This window comes from Geotrypetes seraphini, chromosome 5, assembly GCF_902459505.1.
Source record: "Geotrypetes seraphini chromosome 5, aGeoSer1.1, whole genome shotgun sequence".
Lineage (NCBI taxonomy): Eukaryota > Metazoa > Chordata > Amphibia > Gymnophiona > Dermophiidae > Geotrypetes > Geotrypetes seraphini.
The window spans coordinates 20,077,949-20,101,589 of record NC_047088.1 but is presented as its reverse complement, the minus strand read 5'-3'; the positions used below and the strand labels follow the sequence as shown (position 1 = coordinate 20,101,589).

Genomic DNA, 23,641 nt, shown 5'->3' with positions numbered 1-23,641 from the left:
CATGCACCATCTCTCCCTCCCATCCACCCCTATGTCCATTTCTTTTTCTCTCACCACTCTCATCCCTCCTGCAGCATATTTTCTCCTCCAACCCCCTCAGCCCCACTCATAAACTCCTTCCAGTCCAGGAAACCATTTGAACACCCAGACAGTCCTCTAAAAAGAGGACATGTTTGGGTAAATCTGGATTTCTGGTAACCCAACTTTCTTCTAAACTGGAGAGGGGGGGGAGGGACAGGACTGAACATGAGCTTAACTGCAAAGTTACTATAGCAAGACATGGGTCTACTGGGTTGTTTGTACAAGTGTGAACACTGGGAACTAGGGGTAGGCTGAACTTTACTCTCCCATCCTGCTTTCCAAAAATGCAAGGCCTAGGGTGTACATAATGATGTGCTAAGTAGTAAATTTATGACAAATTGGAGGAAATATTTCATTACTCAGTGTGTAATTAAGCTCTGGAAATCTTTACCAGAGAATGTGGTAAAAGCAGTTAGCTTAGCAGGGTTTTCAAAAGGTTTTGGACAAGTTCCTAAAAGAAAATTCCATAAGCCATTATTAAAATGGACTTGGGGAAAATCCATTGCTTATTTCTAGATTGAGCAGCATAAAATCTGTTTTTACTCTTTTGGGGTCTGGCCAGACTCTTTTGGGGTCTGGGTTCATAGACTAAATCGTGCGAGACAACGGCGCACTGACAACTGAGCACAGACAACTGAGCGCAAGGTTGATGGCGCGCCGAAGAAAAGCACTATTTTAAAGGGTTCCGACGGGGGGTGTTGGTGGGGAACCTCCCTATTTTACTTAACAGACATCGCGCTGGCGTTGTGGGGGGCTTGGGGAGTTGTAACCCCCCTCATTATACTTGAAACCAAACTTTTTGCCTGTTTTGTAGGGAAAAAGTTCAGTTTTAAGTATAATGTGGGGGGTTACAACCCCCCAAACCCGCCACAATGCCAGCGCAATGTCTGTTAAGTAAAGTGGGGGGGTTCCCCTCCACACCCCCCGTTGGAGCCCTTTAAAATAGTGCTTTTCTTCGGCGCGCCGTCAACCTTGCGCTCAGTTGTCTCGCGCGATTTAGTCCCGTCACCAGTGGCCTGAGTTGGCCACTGTTGAAAACAGGATACTGGGCTTGATGGACCTTCGGTCTGTCCCAGTATGGCAATTCTTATGTACTTACCTATAAATGAAAGGAATTCTGTGCAATCTGTATAAAAGTACGAATTTTTTCTCCCATCGCTTTATATTTTTACAAAGTCTCCTTTCTTGAATATAACAATGCTATCTTGAGCAAAACTATCCCTAAGCGATTGGCTGTCTGTTTTTTTTTTTTTGCACATTTTCTTACGAGAATGCCAATAAAACTGATTTCAATTTCTGTAAATCCAAAGTAGCCACAAGCTTTTTCATCAGGTGTTCAAGATTCTTATCTGTGTAGTATATATATTTGCAATAAATGAAACCAGAGGAGTTATAGGAAAAATTTCAAAGGCATCTTAGGATGCCACGGGGAGGGGCCAAGGCCCTTATTGGCCCAGGTGCTTAAGGCCCTTAGGCCACCCCCCATAGGAGGGCCTTAAACACCTGGGATAATCAGAATCTTAGGCCACTCTTAGTGCATCCCAGAATGCACTGGGAGATGGGCCTAAGATTCTGGGATGGGTTGCCTGGGCCGCCACGATCAGCTCAGTGGCCCGATCTGGAACTTACACCTATTTTGACTTGGTCTAAGTCAAAACATATAAGTTCTGAACAGGCAACCTAACAAACTTTTTGATTATGGCTGCCAGACGACTGAATCTAGGTCGGCCCACATCCTGCCCACCTCCCGCCCTACCCACTCCTCCAAAAATGCCCCTTTTCGCTCTGGGCACACAGAGCCAGTGAAAAGGCCTAAGCTGGTTTTAGATACATCTAAAACACTGTTCGATAATTATCAGTACTTGGACGACCTGTCTTTTTGATCATCCAAGTGCTGATTTTGGTGGGTTTTTTGACTTTTTTTGGGGGGAGGGGGGATTATGTACCTCATACTGCCCAATATTCAGTGTTATTTAACTGGCCAGCAATGGCTCCTGGACGCTTAAATGATGCTTCGTCAGCTACCTGCCAGTATTCAGTGGGAGGGAGCCAGCTATCTCTGCAGAACATTCATGGTTAGCAGCTAAAACAGCCAACAGCGAGTACTGACCAGCAGTGCTGTTGCGAGAGTGAGCAGCGTCCCTCCCTGCCATGCGCGTGCCCCCTTCCTTATACCGTTTTAACTTCAGTGCGTGCAGCCAACAATTTGCCACCTGTGTCAGCTTTGGCGCTCTTCTCTGACGTCACTAGGTGCAGGTCCTGGAAGTGACATCGGAGAGAGCGCTGAAGCCGAGGCGGGCAGCAAGATGGTGGTTGCTCGGGCCGCAGCTAAAAAGGTGCAGGGAAAGGGTGTGCACACGATATCGACTGAGCCAGTTCAGTTATGGCTACTAAAGAAGCCCCCTGGTATTCAAAGACTGGTCACTGGAAATAGCCCGCATTGACTATTCGGGCTTGGTGCTGAAAGTGGGAGTTACCAGCCTGCCACCCACAGTCCGAATATCGGCCCCATAACGATTGTCGTGACTGTAAAGTACACACGTCTTTTTTTAAAGATAAAATGGAATTATTACCCTTCTTAAAATTTGATACTAAGGGCCTGTTTTACGAAGCCACGCTAGCGGCTGTGCTGCTGTAACGGCCCAAAAGCCCATAGAAATTTAAAGGGCTTTGGGACCGTTGCTGCGTGGCTTCATAAAACAGGGGGGTAAGACTTCCTTAGGACTCTGCTGTTCTACTAACCCCTGTTCTGCTGGTATGAAGGTCTTCCAGGACCAGAAGGACCCCGTGGACTTCCTGGCATCGGAGGACTGAAAGGGGAAAAAGGAAATTCGGGTCTGCCCGGACAGTCGGGATTCCCTGGATTAAAAGGAGATCGAGGAGACCCTGGACTGTCGGTATGTTAAGAGAAGACCAACTAGAACAGGGGTGTCAAAGTCCCTCCTGGAGGGCCGCAATCCAGTCGGGTTTTCAGGATGTCCCCAATGAATATGCATGAGATCTATTAGCATACACTGAAAGCAGTGCATGCAAATAGATCTCATGCATATTCATTGGGGACATCCTGAAAACCCGCCTGGATTGCGGCCCACGAGGAGGGACTTTGACACCCCTGAACTAGAATGTTCCCATATTTGTGCAATTAAGATAAGTGTCACTCCATTTTCGGAATATATTTTTTTGAAGATTAGTTGGTAATATATCAATGTAAAAAAACAAAATTAGAGGATCAGTGAGGAGTTGTGCTTCCCATCTACAGAGTCATTTAAAATGTCAGCCATCTGAAAATCCACTTAAAATACTTTATAAGCTATAGTGAAATGGTGAATAATTGGGATCGATTGTGATTAGTGCCTTGACAGTGAATTGAGTAACAAACAGTGGACAGCATGGGTCTGCTTTTATGACATAGTTAAAGCATGCTTTATGGAGAACATGACTTTTAAAAAGCACATGGACAAATTTGTACATACAGGTGCACACACAAAAAGATCGCACATGCACATTCCCAGACTCGTTCGCAATGGAGTTGAAGTTGTAATGTATTTATTTATTTAGATTTCTATCCCGTTCTCCCAGAAGCTCAGAACGGGTTACAAATAACATTCAATCCAAAAGTTTTTGCAATCCAAACAGTGGGCGCGGCTTCCTTATATGGGGCGGCCTATCTAATGACATCATAGATAAGCCACCCCATTAGTAGACCTTTTAAAATAATGCAGCTCCCTCGCTGGCCTGCCTGCTGCAATGTCGCAACCGCGGTGCAGAGCAGGAGCGTTCTTTTCAGCGTCCAGCCACCACCGCGCTGCTTCCTCAATGCCTGCGTCGGCTCTCATGGGATTTGCGAGAACTGATGCAGGTATTGAGGAAGCAGCACGGTGGTGGCTGGACGCTGAAAAGATTGCTCCTGCCCTGCAGCGCGGCCGCAACATTGCAGGAGGCAGCTGGCAGAGGTACGATATTTACAGGAGGGGAGGGATGTATAGGCCGCCTCCATGTGGTTTTATAACTCTTAGATAAGCTGCAGCTTGTAACATGGGGCAGCTTATCTAAGAGTTTTAAAACATGTATAGGCATTTTTTTGCTGCCTATACATTGGGGTGGCCTATATGCGGGGAAATACGGTAATAATTTCTATAGTGCTACTAGACATACACAGCACTGAACATCAAAACACAGAAGAGACAGTCCCTGCTCAAAAGAGCTTACAGTCTAGTCAAGAAAGACAAACTGGACAAGAAGGTGCATCTGTATACAATGCTCAGGTGGAGGAACCGCATACAGCTGCATTATGATGTCATAAAGAATTCTGGGTTCGACCCAGATGCATTGTGATGTCATTGAGCATTCAGACAGCTTCTACTACTTACTAATTTCTGTAGCGCTACTAGACATACACAGCACTGTACACAATAACACTGAAGAGACAGTCCCTGCTCAAAAGAGCTTACAATTTAGTCCGGACAGACAAACTGGACAAGAAGGTGATTTACATGTCTATCTTATAAAATATAGCCTTCAGCACCAGTTTTTAAATATCTTAGAATGAAGAACTAGTTAACGTATTATTCAACCGGGAGAATTTTTCTCACAGCCTTATCCCTTCATTCACACATGTGTTTAATCATTCGCTGTTCCTCAGCGGGCCACCATGCGCTCAAACAATCTCATTGAGCATGGCTTTACGTCCCCCCTCCTCATTGGAACCAGCGTTTTTATTCTAATATGAGTCTTACTTAAATTCAATTTTAAATATTTAAGTTAAATACTAAAAGTACTTAGCTTTTAGTTCGATGTTGAACCGGGGAGTTTTAGTATGTACCGACATGTTTCGCCCGTATAAGTTGCTGGGCTTTATCAAGGTTCATACTCCCTGAAAGATATAAAACATGAAAACTAAGTTCCCATAATTACCCTTCCTAACATCTTATCAATGATAACGTATACAGTGATTTAAAGTAATTTAAAGAACCATTATTTCCCCTCCTTACCTCATTTACTCTTTCACCACCATAACGTCCAGAACGTAATGGTGGACTGATTCACAATCATGTGATTTATAGGATCCCGCCCCCCGCGTCATCCGTCATTCGGTATGTGAAGGATGACGTCAGGGATAAGGATGCCCCAAAATTTAATGAAAATACACTGAGTTAGCGTGCCGTATGGAGGACATAACCCCCCCGTCTCTTATAATAAAGAAGCCTTAAATTAAAGAAGCCCATTCAAGTTCGTTATTCAATCCATAAGGGGTTACTGAATTTAAACGATAAATCCAGCGTTGTTCCAGCATATTAAGCCTCTGCTCCCAGTTTCCTATCAACTCACATGTTTCTATATGATCAATAATTCTCCATCTTAACTGGGAAACCTCATGTGTTTTATCCATACAATGTTGGACTATCGGGGCTTGTTCAACTCTTGTGTTAATCCTTGATTTGTGTTCATTCAAACGAACACAAATTGCTCTCTTTGTTCGCCCCACGTACACAAGGTTACATGGGCACATAATTATGTACACTACCCTGGGGGTCCTACAGTTAGTATTTGATCTAGCTCTAACTTCATAACCTGATCGGGGGTCCCTCCATTTGGGACCTACTAAAGCTGAATTGCACCACTGACAGTGTTGACATTTTTCATGACCTTTAATCATGTCAGGGTTCAAAGGTGTTCGAACAGGTTTATTCAGGACTTGGCCGATGGTTCTGCCTTTACGGTGAGAGAACAAAGGGAGTTCTGTGAAACCCTCATGTAGACTAAGTATGGGCCAAAACAATTTAATCTGGGAGATTAAAACTCCAGAAGCTTTGGAATAAGGTAAAACACATACCAGTGGTTCTTCCTCTTCCACACTCATCTTCTCCTGTAATAAAAGTTCCCTTTGCGCATACCGCGCTCTAAGGTAAGCTTGTCTAATGGACCTAATGGGATAACCCCTTTCTAAAAATCTACCCTCCAGATCTTTAGCTACCCTTTTGAATTCAGACAGAGTGGAACATATCCTTCGTACTCTCAAGTACTGGCTAACCGGTAAATTATATCTCAAATGATATGGGTGGTGGCTATTGAAATGGAGCAGGGTGTTCCTTGCCACAGTTTTCCTATATAGGGTAGTATGGATCCCTATATCATCTTTATTCAAGAGTATATCCAAAAACTCAATCTCAGTATTACTGGAGTGGGCTACAAATTGGAGGTTCGGATTTAAGGTGTTAATCCATATGCAAAATTTATTCAAATCATCTTCTGAACCATTCCATAACAGGAAAATATCATCTAAAAAGCGTTTCCAAACTTGAATAGACTGGAAAAATTCAGAAGGGTATATAACCTCTGTTTCAAATTTGTCCATGTATAGAGTCGCTATGGACGGGGCCACTGTAACTCCCATAGCCACCCCCTCTATTTGTTGGTAAATGATGTCATTATGTTCAAAAAAGCTATCCTTGAGGACCCATTCGGCTAATCTATAGAGGAAGGAGTTAGGAATTCTCAGATGTTCAGTCCTCTTTGCTAAGGTGTCTTCAATAATGGATAAAGCTTCATTTTGGGGGATCTTCGTATACAGGGAAACCACATCCAGTGTAACCAAAATTGTGTTGTTATGAGGAGTTATCTCCTGTAAGGTCCTAAGAAAGTGTGAGGAATCCTTAAGATATGATTTTACTTTGGCTGCTTCCACCTTCAAGAATGTATCCAGGAACTTTGAAAGCGGCTCAAGTAGACTCGCCCTGGTGTTAACAATGGGTCTTCCTGGAGGCCTAGTGATACTTTTGTGTATTTTAGGTACAAATCGGATAGTGGGAGTTCTAGGGTATTTTTCAAGAAGAAACTGATATTCTTTATAGGTGATATGTTCTTGCTCATAATGTTGGGTGATGAAGGTATAAATACTTTTCATCAGTTGGCCTGTAGGATTTTCCGGCAAAATCTTGTAAGCTGTTGAATCTTGTAATTGTCTATCCGCTTCTTCTTGGTATTGAGTTGTTTCTTGGATAACTATTGCTCCCCCTTTATCCGCTTTAGAAATAGTGATGTTATCCATGTCTCTAAGTTGATGGAGTGCCTGATACTGATGGTATGATAAATTATATTGAATGTCAGAAGTTCTGAATGATCTCTCAAACTCAGTTAATCCATTGAGTACAAGGTCTTTGAATGTACTCAATGCCGAGTCCATCTGTCCCGGTGGAATCCATCTAGAATCTTTCTTAACGATGGAAAGGTCATCTCGATATGGAAAATCAGTCTGGGTTTGGAAAAATAATTTAATCTGTAGCTTTCTGATGAATTTATGAAAAGCTATTTTTAAAGTGAAAAAGTCAGGTCTCTCCTGGATTACATATCCCAGTCCAAACTGTAATACTGACATTTGGTCCGTTGTTAGAATCACAGAGGAAGATATATTGATAACCAATGGTTTTATTTCATCCGAACCGCTCTTCCCCGGGCTTGGCCTCGTCCTCTGTTTCTTGTCTTTATGTTTGAGGTCCTGGTGGGTAGTTGTTGACCATCTTCCCCCGACGTCTTGGAGACTGAGGAGTCCCCCGAGTCCCCACTTAATCCTTCCGATTCTTCAGAGGACGCATCAAATGCTACTTTCTTCTTGGTTTGTGCTGGAAAATTCCTTTTATTCCAGGTATAGACTTTCCCTGCCATGTAGTCCTTTTCATCACGTTTCCACTTTTTAATTTTTGTTTGTTTTACTGATTCACGTAAGTTTTGTAACAACTCTTCCAATTCTTTATGTTTATTGTCATATTCTTCCCTTTCCATCGTCCTCTGGAGCTCGTGTTCAATATCCACACACTTGACTTTCAGATCTTGTTCAATGGTTGTCGTGGTCTCAACCAGTAATATCATCAAGTCTCGGGAGCATCTATTGAGAATCGCTGTCCACTTGTCCATAAAAGGCTTATCCATACCCATCAACATGGGTTCTTTCAAAATTCGTAAGCCTCGAGGTATCATAGCCCTTTTTAAGTATTGAACGAGCGTGCTGCCATGTAGCTCCGCCCGAATAAGTCTTTTCTGTGCCTGTTCCCATTCCTGCCAGGTGGATTGGCCTGGGGAGTCCTCCATATCGTCCAACAACGCCGGTCTAGAAACTATCGACTTAAAGTGTTCGTCAGTGTATCCTATAAATTTATAGGATACACTGACGAACACTTTAAGTCGATAGTTTCTAGACCGGCGTTGTTGGACGATATGGAGGACTCCCCAGGCCAATCCACCTGGCAGGAATGGGAACAGGCACAGAAAAGACTTATTCGGGCGGAGCTACATGGCAGCACGCTTGTTCAACTCTTGTGTTAATCCTTGATTTGTGTTCATTCAAACGAACACAAATTGCTCTCTTTGTTCGCCCCACGTACACAAGGTTACATGGGCACATAATTATGTACACTACCCTGGGGATCCTACAGTTAGTATTTGATCTAGCTCTAACTTCATAACCTGATCGGGGGTCCCTCCATATCGTCCAACAACGCCGGTCTAGAAACTATCGACTTAAAGTGTTCGTCAGTGTATCCTATAAATTTATAGGGGGGACGTAAAGCCATGCTCAATGAGATTGTTTGAGCGCATGGTGGCCCGCTGAGGAACAGCGAATGATTAAACACATGTGTGAATGAAGGGATAAGGCTGTGAGAAAAATTCTCCCGGTTGAATAGTATCTTATAAAATAGACTTGTACATGCATAGAGAACCCAAATGCATTTATACCTCTGTGTGCATGATGATTTGGGGCAGTACTGGGGCTGGTTTGGGATGCCTAGTTATAATATTGCCTTTCAAAATGAGCAGCCTTTTTCAACTCTGGCATAGTTCCCTCCTTTAAGATGAGTTCTCATTTATTTCTAAACTCCGGTCAGGTTTAACTGCCTCCTCCCATCTTGCTGTCATAAGGGATGCAAAATGCGGACAAAACAAATTGCAGTGTCCAAGGATAGGATACAGTAAAGGGTAGCATAAAGTTTGTTGCTGTATAGGCTTTAGATCCAGAGACCCTGTTCTCCCTGGCTTATAATTGTGAGCATTCAGAATGGTTCAGCCCGTAGGGGTTAGTGGCTTAAAAACTACTCACAGCCAAGGGCTGATCGAACGTCACATATTCAATGAATATTCAGGAATGTGTGATGACCTGGAAGTTAACTGGGCACTAGCCAATATTCAGATTTTTGCCCAATTATAGTAGTGTAGTGAGGGTAGGTGGCACTCTCCTCTCCACTCCCCTGCTCCTTCCCTGCCCCCAATGCCACACTCGTGCCCTCCCTCTCCCCCCCCCCCCCCCAGAATCTCTTTAAATCTTCGCCAGTGCAAGCAGCTTCTCTAGTCTGCTGCTTATGCCAGCATTTGCTTTCCCTCTGATGTCACTTCCTGGCCCGTGACCAGGAAGTGATTTCACAGGGAAGCCAGGCCAGCGTGAGCCGCAAGCCGGAGAAGTTGCTCGTGCTGGCGAAGATTTAAAGAGGTACGTGGGAAGGGAGGGTGTGAGCATGGCATGGGTGGGGGGGCAGAGTGGTGCTGGTGCCCCCACCAAAATGCACATAAAATTAGGAAGATTTTTCTGCTGTCCTAACTTTATCCACTTCCTTAGCTGGTTAACAGACCAAATATTGCTACTAAACAGCTAAGTTGTGGCTTTGCCCATGGACTACCCCTAGCCTGGCTAGCTGAAAGAGATTTTAGTGGTACTCCCCGATTAGGTACTGCTGAAAATCAGCATCCGGCCTGCTTAGCAGTGCGTAACCAGACAGGGGGGCGGATGATCAGTTGAGGTCTATGATATTGCAGAGGAGGGAAATTGTGCAGTTAGGCTGGACCTTCCGATCTTTCTTTTTCCATGTTTCTGTGAGATTATCCAGATAAAGAGAACTATGTTTATCATTTAGGGTGAATCTGGTCGCCCCGGCCTGAATGGAATGAAAGGTGATCCGGGTTTTCCTGGAGTTCCAGGACTCTCAGGTATTTGAAACATGGATTCTAGGCCCTCTGTGAAGTTCTGTGAGGTCAGGAGAAGGGAGCATAGTCAGCGCTTTGATTACAGCTACCATTTGCTTTTCTCAGGTGCAAAAGGACCCAGTGGGTCTCCTGGTTTGCCCGGTTTGCGTGGTGATACAGGTACCCCAGGACCACCAGGTAATGGACCAGATTATCTTGTCTACTTCTCTATCTTTATCATTTGAACTTCAGGTAAATTCTTTGATAAAAAGATCATTTTTATTATTGCATAAGCTAAGACAAATCTGTAAATATTTATGATTTAGACTGGTTGTCCAAGCCTTACTACTGTCACAATTTGATAGAAACAGAGAAGCATGAAGACAAATAAAGACCATGTGGCCTATCCATGTCATCTACTATCCCCTCCTCTCCCTTTGAGATTCAACGTACTTATCCCAAGCCGTCTTGAATTCAGATACACTTTTCGTCTCCACCACCTTCACTGGGAAATCATTCCAAGCATTTACCACCCTTCCATGAAAATGTATTGTCTAAGGTTACTTCACCTTCATCCTATGCACCCTCATTCCAGAGTTTCCTTTCATTTGAAAGAGATCTACCTCATGTACATTTATGCCACATAGGTATTTACATGTCTCTATCATATCTCCCCTCTCGACTTCTCCTCCAAAGTATACATATTGAGATCTTTACATCTGTATAAACCTTATGACGGTCATGCACCATTTTAGTAGCCTTTCTCTGGACTGACTCCATCCTGTTTATATCTTTTTGAAGGTGCATCTCCAGAATTGTACACAATATTCTAAATGAAGTCTCAGCAGAGTCTTATACAGGGGCATCAATACCTCCTTTTTCCTACTGGACATATGCAGCCTAGCATCCATCTAGCTTTTGCCGTCAGGTTTTTAACCTGATTGACCACTATCGCACTAAATATTTGTGTACAGAGCCAGCGGAATCAGAATATTGCCAACCTGCATCAACACCGCCTGCTTGCTCCAGTATTTATTGGCTGCCATGTTTTGCACATGTGCAGTATCGCTTTTCTCTTAGCTCCTCCCCCCTCCTTCCAAAACATATAAAGTGGTGACCAGCACCTGTTCCTGCTGCATGTAGAGTGAGGAGATCAGCTGGGCCCAGGCGTGCAGGAGGTGATTGATAAAGAGTTTGTGCTCTGTCTTCTGTTGCTTTTTTTTTTTTCTTTCGAATTTGTTCTTTGTCTTCTGACATTTAAGAAAATTTTCCTCTCTGCACTTATGCCTGCTCCAAAGTCAGCTACCTGCTCATTTGGATGTGAGGTCTATCAATGGCTGAGAAACATAAGAATATCCATCCTGGGTCAGACCAATGGTCCATCAGGCCCAGTATCCCATCTTTACGGAGGCCAATCCAAGTCACAAGTACCTAGCAAAAACCCAAGTAGTAGCAGCATTCCATGCCACCGATCCAGGGCAAGCAGTGGCTTCTCCCATGTCTCTCTCAAATTTATGGACTTTTCCTCCAGGAACTTGTCCAAACCTTTTTAAAACCAACTACATTAAACACTCTTGCCACATCCTTTTCAGAGCTTAACTATTCTCTGAGTGAATGCATTGCCAGAGGATGTGGTAAGAGGAGGCACTTATAAAAATTTATACACCACCTAGAATCAAGGCGGTTTCCATCCATACAGACCTTTTAAAATTCTACCATGTATAAAACACTTCTTCCCTTACAATAAGACCATCTATCTACCATCCAAATAATTCACATAAATGCTGTTACAAATAACTGAGTTTTCAATAATTTCTTGATATTACCCTGCTCTGCACATAAACATATCTGACTCGGTAGAGCATTCCAATGACTTATAATTGCAATAATGAACCTTGAGGCCCTTGTCTCAGCATATTGTGTTTTCACATGACCACTTACTGATAACATTTCTTGACCTCAAACTTCACCAACACCTGGGCGAAATAGTACATTGCTTTGTGGATAATTGACATCACTTTGTACTGTATTCTCTACAATACTGGTAGCCAATGTAATGCTTTAGGATGGGAGTTATATGTACTGACCTAGGAACTCCAGTAATCAACCTTGACCTAGAATCCCCAGTAATCAATCTTGACCCGGGAACCCTAATGATCAACCTTGCAGCAGTATTAATAACTGCAAAGCTCTATATCTCATCTTATTCATACCTAGGTATAATGCATTACAATTAAGTATCATCCCCTGGATCATAGTACGGGAATAATAGGGCACCAACATTGGCTTCGGTCGATGTAAAAGATGTACTTATGCAAAACCTGATTGAATAGTTCTTAGCCACTTGATATTTCATGCTTAAAGGCAGAATGTGGTAAAATCAGTTAGCTTAGAAGGGTTTAAAAAAGGTTTTGATAATTTCCTAAAAGAGAAGTCCATAGGCCAGTATTGAGATGACTTAGGGAAATCCACTGCTTATTCCTAGGATAAGCAACACACTACTTGGGATCTAGCTGGGTACTTGGGACCTGAGTTGGCCACTGTTGGAAACAGGATCCTGGGCTTCGGTCTGTCCCAGTATGGCAATTCTTATATTCTTATGACACACAACCCCTTGCAGTTATGCACCTTGGATTTTGCACACTGATCGAGTGTCAATCATGTGAGTGTACCCTACAGAGAATTGCACTTCCGTGAAATAGGTGCTGGAAACATAGGCCAGGATTTTTCAGGCCTACATTTCTGGTGCCTATCCTTGTGAATCGCTTTATGGCACCAAACATAGAAGATGACGGCAGAAAAGGGCTACAGCCCATCAAGTCTGCCCACTCTGCTTACCCACCCCCTGTCTATGCCCTAATGACCCAATTTCCTTATCTTGACCCTCGTAGGGATCCCACATGGGTATCCCATTTATTCTTAAAGTCTGGCACGCTGTCTGCCTCGATCACCTGCACTGGAAGCTTGTTCCAATGATCAACCACTCTCACTGTGAAGAAATACTTTCTGGTGTCGCCATGAAATTTTCCGCCCCTGAGTTTGAGCGGGTGCCCTCTTGTGGCCGAGGGTCCCTTGAGAAAGAAAATATCATCTTCCACTTCGACACGTCCCGGGAGGTACTTAAATGTTTCGATCATGTCTCCCCTCTCCCTACGTTCCTCAAGAGGGTAGAGCTGCAATTTGTTCAGTCTCTCTTCGTACGAGAGACCCTTGAGCCCCGAGATCATCCTGGTGGCCGTCCGTTGAACCGATTCTGCGCACATCTTTACTGTAATGTGGCCTCCAGAATTGCACACAGTACTCCAGATGAGGTCTCACCATGGCCCTGTACAAAGGCATTATGACTTTAGGCTTTCGGCTGACGAAACTTCTATTGATACAACCCAATATCTGCCTTGCCTTAGATGAAGCCTTCTCCACTTGATTGGCAGTTTTCATGTCTGCACTGATGATTACTCCTAAATCTCGTTCTGCTGAAGTCCTAGTTAAAGTTTCTCCGTTCAAGAAGTACGTCCTGCATGGATTTCCGCTTCCAAGGTTCATGACCTTACATTTCTTAGCATTGAAGCCTAACGCCACTTCCGGCATTATCCACACCCAAAGTTACGTTAAGCGCCTTTAAGCACCTATGTAGGTGCAATTCTGGCATATTTTATTTAGACGCCGGTAGGTGCTATAATTTTACCATTTTTTTGCTGTTTTAAATGGCATCTTTCAATTAGGTGCTGTTAAAGTGACTACCGGCATCTAAGTTTTGGTGCTGTTTATAGAATATCCCCCTAAATTTATAGAATACCGACGAAGGGCAGTTACATGTTTAACTTTAAAATCATGCCAATTATTACTTAAAGCCAATTAGCTAATTACAAGTTTATAGAATTGGGGGGGGGGGGAGACTCTAAAAGGAAACTCTGTATCTAAGCACCTGGTAGGAGCCTATCCTATGAAGGAACATAGGAAACATACTTTCATGTATAGAATACTAGCCCGGATGTAAATATATGTACCTACTGTGTTTCCCCTAAAATAAGGCCTAGTTGCCAGCAGCAAGACAGGAATACCTTATAACAGCGTTGGCAGCAATCTACACAGACTGCTTCACGGCCTTCTATCTCCTGGGCGTTCCTCTGCCGCATCGCTGATGATGGGAGGGAGAGATGGGTCAGCGGAGGTGGCGGTGTGCGGCGGCAACAGGGGGGATAGAAAGATGCTACATGCGGGGATGGGAGGAAGGAAGGGATAGAAGCTGCAAGGGTTCTGCTGCACAAGGGGATGGGTGAGAGGGGAGGGAAGATGCTGCACATGTGGGGGAGAGAAAGGGAGAGATGATCGTTGTACATGACAATAAGACCTAGTGCCTTTTCTGGGCTCCAAATTAATATGAATGTGTCTTATTTTCGGGGGAAACACGGTATAAGTAAAGCACAAACAAATGAAAAGAAAATGAATGGTATCAAAAGCAGAAAATGAGTTGCATGTGTATTTGATGTGTTGCTAACTCCTGTGGTTAATCCATGCCTTTTAGCACACCTTGATAACTCCCCCCCCCCTAAATATTTGACTTAGCATTTCTAAATTCGTTTAGACCAAGGTTGTTTTCTTCCAGGCTTCACCGGCCCACCTGGTCCCAAAGGTGCAGTCATTGAAGTAAAAGGAAATCCTGGCTCCCCAGGTTCGCCAGGCCGCCCTGGGCTGAACGGTTCGCCTGGGCTACAAGGTCCTCTAGGGTTACAAGGTATGGTTAGATTATTCTATCCAAGCTTATTATTTTATTTTATGGTTTTTTGTGGGTGGAGGGAGGGTTTGGCAATAAGAAAATATTCCACTGTTAATGTATTTCTTTCATTCTGCAACTTCATTGGTTGCCTTTAAAGGCTCACGTTATAGTTAAGATCTACTAGATTAGTATTTTATTTTCCATAAACTTATCTTTTTCCACAAGCATTTTTTTCCTAGCTGTACCTTATTTTGTATTGAACATCTAATCATCTATTACAGTGTGAATGATGTAACGTTTACATTTAGACCTCTGTCTCCTTTGCTCCTGTTTGTGACGTGAATTTGAAGATTTTATGTGTGCTTAAAGATCACGTATGTTTATTGTTAGCGCTTTGGCCAAAGGCGGAATATAAATGTTTAAAATAAAATAAATAATCTTTATTGACACCACACAAAAAAGAAAAGAAATACAATGAAACATATATTATCAAGAAAAACGTACGACAAGAGACAATAGATTTGGAATCAGCCTTTTTGTTGGCATACCCCTGTAAATGCCTGGTTCGTTATGTGGAATCCAAATATATATTTTTTTCACTCCCCAGAACAGTTGAAAGTTTTTCTTCAACTAAAGAAGATTGTGTAACCAGTTATGTTGAAATTAGAATTGAAAAGAAACAAATGAATTTCTCACATTAGGCCTCTCGTGGTTTGATTAGTGTGTAATGTTACCTCTGATTGATTGATGTAGATTTCTATCCCGTTCTTCCGGGAGCTCAGAACAGGTTACAATTGACATTCACAATAAAATTATAGGACAAAGTTTATAGGCAGTCGTAGAGAGACAGGAGGGAAGACGTAGGGGAGGAGGGGAGCAAAGAGGGAGGGGGAGATCAGGGGAGCGGGAGTTAGGAAAGGGAGCAAGGAGAAGGCGGTCTGAGGGGGCTGTTCACTTGAAGAGGCGAGTCTTCAGTGTTTTCCGGAAGGTCATCAGCGAGTCTTGTGATCTTACCTGGCCAGGCAATTGGTTCCAAAGATGGGGGACAAAGTGGCTGTATAAGCATCTGCTGATTTTCTTGTATTCATTCTCCTATTATTGTAGTCTCTTAATTCCAGTAATCAAAATTTGATCACCTTGTGATCACCATTGCCCAGCACTGCCGTTACCAGGCCCTGTGTACCAGGAAGAAGTTTGATCTCTTTTTTGATATATTGAATAGAAATTTATGTTCCTGTTTGTTTTCAAGGCCCCGTCGGACTACCTGGAGATCATGGTCGCGATGGACTTCCTGGATTTCAGGGTTCGCTCGGGCATAAAGGAGAAAGAGGTTTACCGGGTCAACCAGGTGAGCTTTAAACATGATTACTGATTATGAAATCTGAGCTTATTCTTCCCGAGACTTGAAATACTTGAAAGTAATTAAGGCTTCTGATTTTCAGTTATAACTGGAAAGCCCTAAAAAGTTGTCACTCGGCAGGTGCCGTTGAAGCTGGATGATGTCATTAGAGCAGGCCACTGCAGCAGCGTGGCAGGAGCTTGAACTTTTGCTTCCATTGCTTTCTGCTAGCACCAGATATCCGCAGGCGTGGCAGCTGGCATGACACGTTGGTTCTGTAAAGGACAAAAATCTTTTTTAAATGATAACACCATAAAAAAAAATGCTTTCATTCGTTTACCCATTAATCTGTCTCTGACCCAGGTTTAAGAGGAAACCAAGGCTCGCCTGGTCCAGATGGTTTACAAGGTCCTCCAGGTCTTCCAGGAGCAGGGTCCGTGGCTCATGGATTCCTCATTACGCGGCACAGCCAGACAACAGAGATACCAGCGTGCCCACAAGGAACAGCAAGAATCTATGATGGATATTCTCTTCTGTATGTGCAGGGAAACGAGAGAGCGCACGGCCAGGATTTGGGTGAGATTCCCTATTCTTGCCATCCTGCTGAAAGAAAAAATGAGGAGGAATTTTCTTCACTATTCTTTCCTTCCATCATAGTTGTGCCATCATAGCAGAGTTGCTAGTAATCTCTTCTTGTGCCCACAGTTTTTAAACAATGAAGTAAAGTTTAAAGGGTAGTGGATTTCATATACCACCTTTCTGTGGTACAACCAGAGTGGTTTTCTTTTATTATTTGTAGGTACTTTCTCTGCCCTAAGGTTTGTACCTGGGACAATGGAGGGTTAAGTGACTTGTCCAGGGTCACAAGGAGCTGTGGTGGGATTTGAACCTGGATACCAAGAGGAAAGTTCAAATCATGTCTTGTACTTCAGTAGTGGTCTAAGACATGATGGGACTGATTGATATTCAGCCCTCTTGTTGGCGTAAGCAATCCTGGATATTCATTTTCAGAGCTGTATCCAGCCCCTGCACTGAATATCCTGGACAGTGTTTGGCAGCTCACACGTAGCCAGCCGAGCCGACTTTTTATTGGCTGGCCAGCTAAGGCCAATGGCCAATGAAAGACCTACCTTTTTGTCGGGTCTATCTGGCCACATGCTTTAGCCGGCCAGCTATGTTGCGCCAAAATAACAAAAGATTGTGAAACAGAAGATCGGACATACCAGTTTGTAGTTTAATAAGCGTCCAAATGACTTAAAAACAATCCACAAAGGATGTATACACTCACAAGTGACCCACAAGATAAAAACCAAATGACCCTCTTAACTACTTGGATTTTTTGTGATTTTAATGTTTTTATATTTAAGACAGCCAAAGACCTTCTAAGACCCCTGACGAAGGCATTTTTATTTTGCCAAAACACGGCCCATATTGGGTCATTTGTATTGTATACATTATATGATTTCTATATTGAGTCACTTGTGACTGTATACATCCTTTGTGGATTGGTTTGTGGGGTTTTTTTTAATTATTTTTAATTCTTTATTAAGTTTTTATTCCAATATAATGCAATCTAATGTATAGAAATATATATAATCTATTATTGTCATGAATAATCATAATAAAGAATTAAAATATATATATAATAAACTATACAATTGCATTTTTACCCAACAAAGTACATCAAAACTATTATTCCCCCACCCCAGTATAAGAAGAATTCAAATCTGATAATTTAGTGAAAAACCTATTGCACTTATTAATCAATGATAATAATAAAATACAATACCCCTCCACCCTCCCACCCTCCCTGGATGTGTAATTCAAGTGAAAAATCAGAAAAATAGTCTGGCTAATCAACTTTAATAAAATTTACCAATGGACTCCAAGTTGATTTAAAAATTCTGTTCTTACCCATAAGTTCTGAGATCATTCTTTCATATTTGTAGTATAAACATGCAGACTCCCACCAAAAATGAAAATTAAGCCGATCCCAACTTTTCCAATTTTTGGCTTCCATTTGCGTGGCTATCCCAGTCATGAAACCAAATAATTTATTTTTATATTTATCCAGAGGAGGCTTGGAGAACAAAGGGCCACAAATGATAGCCTCATTTGACAGCGGAATACAAGATTCCAAAACCAAATTTATTTGTCCCCATATCGATCTCCAAAAGCTGAATATCAAAGGATAATAGAACAATAAGTGATCCAGTGTCAGACAGATTTGCTAAGGCATCAGGCAGCCAAGTGGTATAAATTAATATCTGATTTATCTGAATAAGAAACCTAAAACTACCGTATTTTCACGTAGATAACGTGCACCTGTGTAAAACGCGCACACGGGTATAGCGTGCGGGGAACACAAATCTATGTAAAAAAAATTTAATATAGCGCGCACACGCGCATGCTAAAACCTCCTCCCGCCTACTCCGAACCGGCATCCTCCCCCCCCCCACTCGCTTACCTGCGTTTTACAACTTTTTTCAATCCGATCCGGCATCCCCCCTACGAACCGGCATCCTCCCCCCCCGCTCGCTTACCCGCGATATACAACTTTTTTTTCAATCCGATCCAGCATTCCCCCCTACGAACTGGCATCCTCCCCCCCCCCCCGCTCGCGTCACCCCCCCTCCCCCGTGATCCTACATCCCCCCCAGCACCGCAAAACATGTCTTACCCGATTGGGCACCAGCACCAATGGACAGGATGTGCCAGTGCCAATGCCCAAAGATCCTCCCTTGTTGGTTTGGGTTGGGCTGGGCTGGGCAGTGCGGTGCAGGAGAGATCCTCCTTCTGGTCTCGCTCTCTCCGAGATAATCTAGGAGAGAGCGAGACCAGAAGGCTTTGAGCATGCTAAATGCTCAAAGCCTAGTCCAGCCCGGCGCAGGAAGAAGGAGGATCTCTCCTGCACCGCCCAGCCCAGCCCAGCCCAAACCAACCCAACGAGGAAGGATCTTCGGGCACGGCACAGGCACATCCTGTGCATTGGTGCTGGTGGCGGTGCCGGTACCCAATCGGGTAAGACATGTTTTGCGGTGCTGGGGGGATGTAGGATCGCGGGGGAGGGGGGGTGACGCGAGCGGGGGGGAGGATGCCGGTTCGCAGGGGGATACCGATCGGATTGAAAAAAAAAAGTTGTAAAACGCGCTCACACGTATAACGCGCACGGTTTGTAAAATCGTGTATAACGCGCGCGTTATACGCATGAAAATACAGTAGTCTCGAGGACATCTGGAGCATTGAGATTAAGCAGCAGATTTCTGCTACTCAGTGGCCACAGATTTGGACTTGGAAGATGAGATGTACAGCGTCAACATCTATGAGACAAACTTGGTATTTTCTGTTACATAAAGATTATTGTTTTTAAGTTCTTTGGACGCTTATTAAACTACAATCTTTTTGTTGTTTTGCTGCTTCTTTTCCTTTGTGGAATCTTTTGGTGCAGTTTGGATTTTGTCGTTTATCTCCCATTCAATACTGGTGGATAGCTGGCCAAACGTGACTTAGCCGGCCGGCAAAGTAGCACTATCTGAATAGTGCTACTGAAAATCCAAGTATGGATCCAATTTATGCTGCTTTCAGTATGTGTGTGTGTGTGTGTGAAGCTACTTATCTGAGTAGCAGCACTGATTGGATCCACACTTGGATTTTCAATAGCACTATTTAGATAATGTTACTGAAAATTCCCGCAGATCACCTCAGTGCTATCTGGACAGTGCTGGGGCAGTCCAGAGACAAAGCCTGGGTGGAACCAGAATTTATCGAGGTATTGACAAAATTCAGCATCAGTATCTAGACAGCTAGCCAGGCAGCTTAGGTACTACTCGAAAGGGTCCAGAGAAGAGCGACTAAGATGGTTAAGGGGCTGGAGGAGTTGCCGTACAGTGAAAGATTAGAGAATCTGGGCCTCTTCTCCCTCGAACAGAGGAGACTGAGAGGGGATATGATCGAAACAGTACTGAAGGGAATAGACGTGTTCACCCTCTCCAAGGTAGGGAGAACGAGAGAGCAGTCTCTGAAGTTAAAAGGGGATCGATTCCGTACAAATGTAAGGAAGTTCTTCTTCACCCAGAGAGTGGTAGAAAACTGGAACGCTCTTCCGGAGTCTGTCGTAGGGGAAAACACCCTCCAGGGATTCAAGGCAAAGTTAGACAAGTTCCTGCTGAACAAGAATGTACTCGGGTAGGGCTAGTCTCAGGGCACTGGTCTTTGACCAGAGGGCTACCACGTGAGCGGACTGCTGTGCACGATGGACCGCTGGTCTGACCCAGCAGCGGCAATTCTTATGTTCTTAACAAAAAGCCTATCCATAGTTACCCAAATCAATGTTCCCTCTCAGCAGTGCGAGAGTCCTCCACCTACATTCCTGCCAGCGGAAAGTGCTATTTCAGTATCACATTTTCAAGAGCAAAGGACAGGCAAGCTAGGACACCTGAAAACACAATAATGAAACACCACCCCCTACTGGCAAGAATGCCTTTGGAGGACTCTTGCACAGCTTAGAGAGAATGTGATCGGTACTGGCTCTGAATGTTCAGACACAGTGAGTGGTACCTTGGTTTGCGAGCATAATTCATTCCAGAAGCATGCTCGTAAACCAAAGGGCTCGTATATCAAAGCGAGTTTCCCCCTAGGAAATAAGGGAAACTCTGATGATTTGTTCCGCATCCCCAAAACAGGACTGACCTCCTCTTCCCCCCCCCCGGCCACTGGCGCTGCTTGCTTCCACACTATCCCACCCCAGGAACCGGCTTTTCTTCCCCCGCGGCCCAAACCCTACCTCCAGCAACACCTGGCAAAGTACGAAGAGGCAGTGCAGAGGAAGAGAGGGTGTGCATGCAGTACAGACTAACGGCCGCACCCGAGCTCGGACACACAGCGTTCTCTCGTCGACGCCCTGGCAGCAGGACAAGCCAGATGGAGGACAGGACTCTTGGGGCAGGACTCACCGCTGATGCTCTATGCTGGGCTGCTGCGGGGCCTTGAGCATCTGCACATGCTCAAGGCCTTCTGGCTCCCACCCTCTTCAAGATTCTCTTCAGATTCTCTGACAATCTCATGAGAATCTCGGAGAGGGTGTGAGCCAGAAGCCCTTGAGCATGTGCAGATGCTCAAGGCCCCCAGCAGCCCAGCATAGAACATCACAGCAGGCTCTGTCAGCACCGGCACGCGGGGGTGGTGTGGAAGCCAGCAGCGCCAGTGTCCGCTGGAGGTAAGGGTTTGGGGGTGGGCCGCGGGAGGAGAGAAGCCGGTTCCCGGGGTGGGATGACACGCTCGCTTGTTGTGTCAATGCTCGGTTTGCGAGTTAGTTTGCTCGAGTGTTGTGCTCGTCTTGCAAAACACTTGCAAACCGAGGTTTGACTTTATACCTTTAAATGCAGCAGTCAACATTTGAAAGGAATGCTGGCTGCAGGGTTTAATATTGATCTGGATGTTCTTAATAGCTTCATTGTTCAGTGCTCTTGAAGCATATAGCTAATGTATTCATTCTTAAAATCTCCTTTATCCCAGGACCATCAGGCAGCATATTCTTAACGTATGGGTGACGTCACCGACGGAGCCCTGGTACGGACACTTTTAACTAGAAAGTTCTAGTTGGCCGCACCGCGCATGCGCGGGTGCCTTCCCGCTCGACGGAGGAGAGCGTGGTCCCCAGTTTCTTCGTTTCCGCGGAGCGAAGAAGACGCATGTGCTTTCAACGGCCGTTGAAAAGCTAGTTTCTGCCTTCCCGCTCGCATAATTTTTCGTTTTTCTTCTAATTTTTCCTTTCGGATTCCCTATTTTTACTTACAAAAAAAAAAAAAACAACTCGTCCAGTTTTCTTTATTTTTTCAGGCCGGCCCCGGCGGGGCCTGTTGCCACCATACAGGCCTCCGGATTCGATTTTGCGGAGGCCGTGTTTCCCTTCATGCCCCCTCAACCGGGCTTTAAGAAGTGCCAGCGGTGTGCACGCCCGATCTCTCTCACCGACCCACACAATTGGTGCCTGCAGTGCCTGGGTCCAGAGCATCGGGCTGACTCTTGCACCCGCTGTGCTACGCTTAAAAAGCGCACATTAAAAAACAGGCAGATCCAGCAAAATCTTTTATTTGGTACCGGATCTGCCATGGAACCTGCTGCGACGTCGACGGCACCACAAAAGTCGGCACCCACGACGTCGACACCACCTGACCCTTCTTCGGGGTCGTTGGGCCCAGGTAAGCCGGCTAAGAAGCCTTCCACTTCCCTTGAGCGCCCTCCTGCCACGGTTGCGACACCGGCCCTCCCGGCACTGCACCAACCCCGCAAACGCTCCGCTCCGATATCGGTGAGTGCCTCATCATCGGCCTCCTCATCGCCAGAGCGTAGAGCGGCACCTATGGTACCAAAGAAGAAAAAAGCGGTACCGGTGCCCCCCCTGGATGACCACATCGCGGCCATACTCCAAAACCAATTACAGGAGCAGCTCCAGCAACAACTCCAACAACTGTTGCCGGCGTTGCTGGCACCGCACCTTCCGGTACGGGACCGGTTCGAGCCTCGCACTGTCCCATCGGTGTCGACCCCCTCGGTACCGATTAATACCTCCATGCCGGTGCTCTTGGCTGAAACACCTACAGTGCATACCAGTACTGCTGCCGACCCTTCCCGGTCCCAGGAACGACATCGGTCTTCCTCTCCCGGTACCGCCTCGGTGCGCTCAGGCAAATCTCTCTCAAAGACCCGCCATGCCGAGCCTTCCACACCGATGTCCAAACGTGCACACCCTGACGTTAGAGACCCAGACTTGTGGGAAGACTCCCCGCACGGTACCGAAGAGGACGCTTCGTCAACCAACGAAGAACCCTCCATGACCGATACCGCCTCAAAACCAGAACAATCCTCTTTTTCTAAATTCCTTAGGGAGATGGCAGCAGCTCTTTCCATCCCCTTAGAGTCCGACTCTAAAAAGTCTCAGGCTTTCCTCGATGCCCTAGACTTTGAGCAACCTCCCAAGGAATTTCTAAAGTTGCCCGTCCACGACATCTTACGGGAAACTTTCTATAAAAACTGGGAGACTCCCCTCACTCTTCCCGGGGCCCCTCGCAAATTGGATAGCTTGTACCGGGTTATTCCAATCCCAGGGTTTGACAAACCTCAATTGCCCCACGAATCTCTCCTGGTGGAATCTACTTTGAAAAAGTCTCAGGGTTCCAGTGTATATGCCTCCACCCCTACTGGCAGAGAGGGAAAAACCATGGATAAATTTGGTAAGCGCCTTTTCCAAAATGCCATGCTAGCCAATAGAGCCAACAACTACACCTTCCACTTCTCCTTCTATATGAAACATCTGGTGCAACAGCTCTCCTCCTTACAGAAGTATCTTCCTGAACGTAAGGTCCCTCTCTTCCAGCAACAAATTTCCAGCCTCCTCCAACTCAGGAAATTCATGGTTCGCTCCATCTACGACTCGTTTGAGCTGACCTCCCGCGCATCTGCCATGGCGGTGGCTATGCGCCGTTTGGCATGGCTGAGAGTCTCTGACCTAGACATTAACCACCAGGACCGCCTGGATAACGCACCTTGTCTGGGTG

At 44.9% G+C, this 23,641-nt stretch overlaps 1 protein-coding gene across 5 annotated transcripts in view; it reads left to right on the top strand.

Moving 5' to 3' along the window:
* The window catches only part of COL4A5 (collagen type IV alpha 5 chain), a 294,489-nt gene that overhangs the window by 254,605 nt on the left and 16,243 nt on the right, over window positions 1-23,641 (top strand). For all 5 annotated transcript variants that reach the window (XM_033947291.1, XM_033947290.1, XM_033947293.1 and 2 more), the window contains 6 exons: window positions 2,845-2,978; window positions 9,981-10,053; window positions 10,156-10,227; window positions 14,636-14,764; window positions 15,996-16,094; window positions 16,449-16,661. In XM_033947291.1, the coding sequence (XP_033803182.1) occupies window positions 2,845-2,978; window positions 9,981-10,053; window positions 10,156-10,227; window positions 14,636-14,764; window positions 15,996-16,094; window positions 16,449-16,661 (720 nt within the window). The remainder of the gene's footprint in view (window positions 1-2,844; window positions 2,979-9,980; window positions 10,054-10,155; window positions 10,228-14,635; window positions 14,765-15,995; window positions 16,095-16,448; window positions 16,662-23,641) is intronic.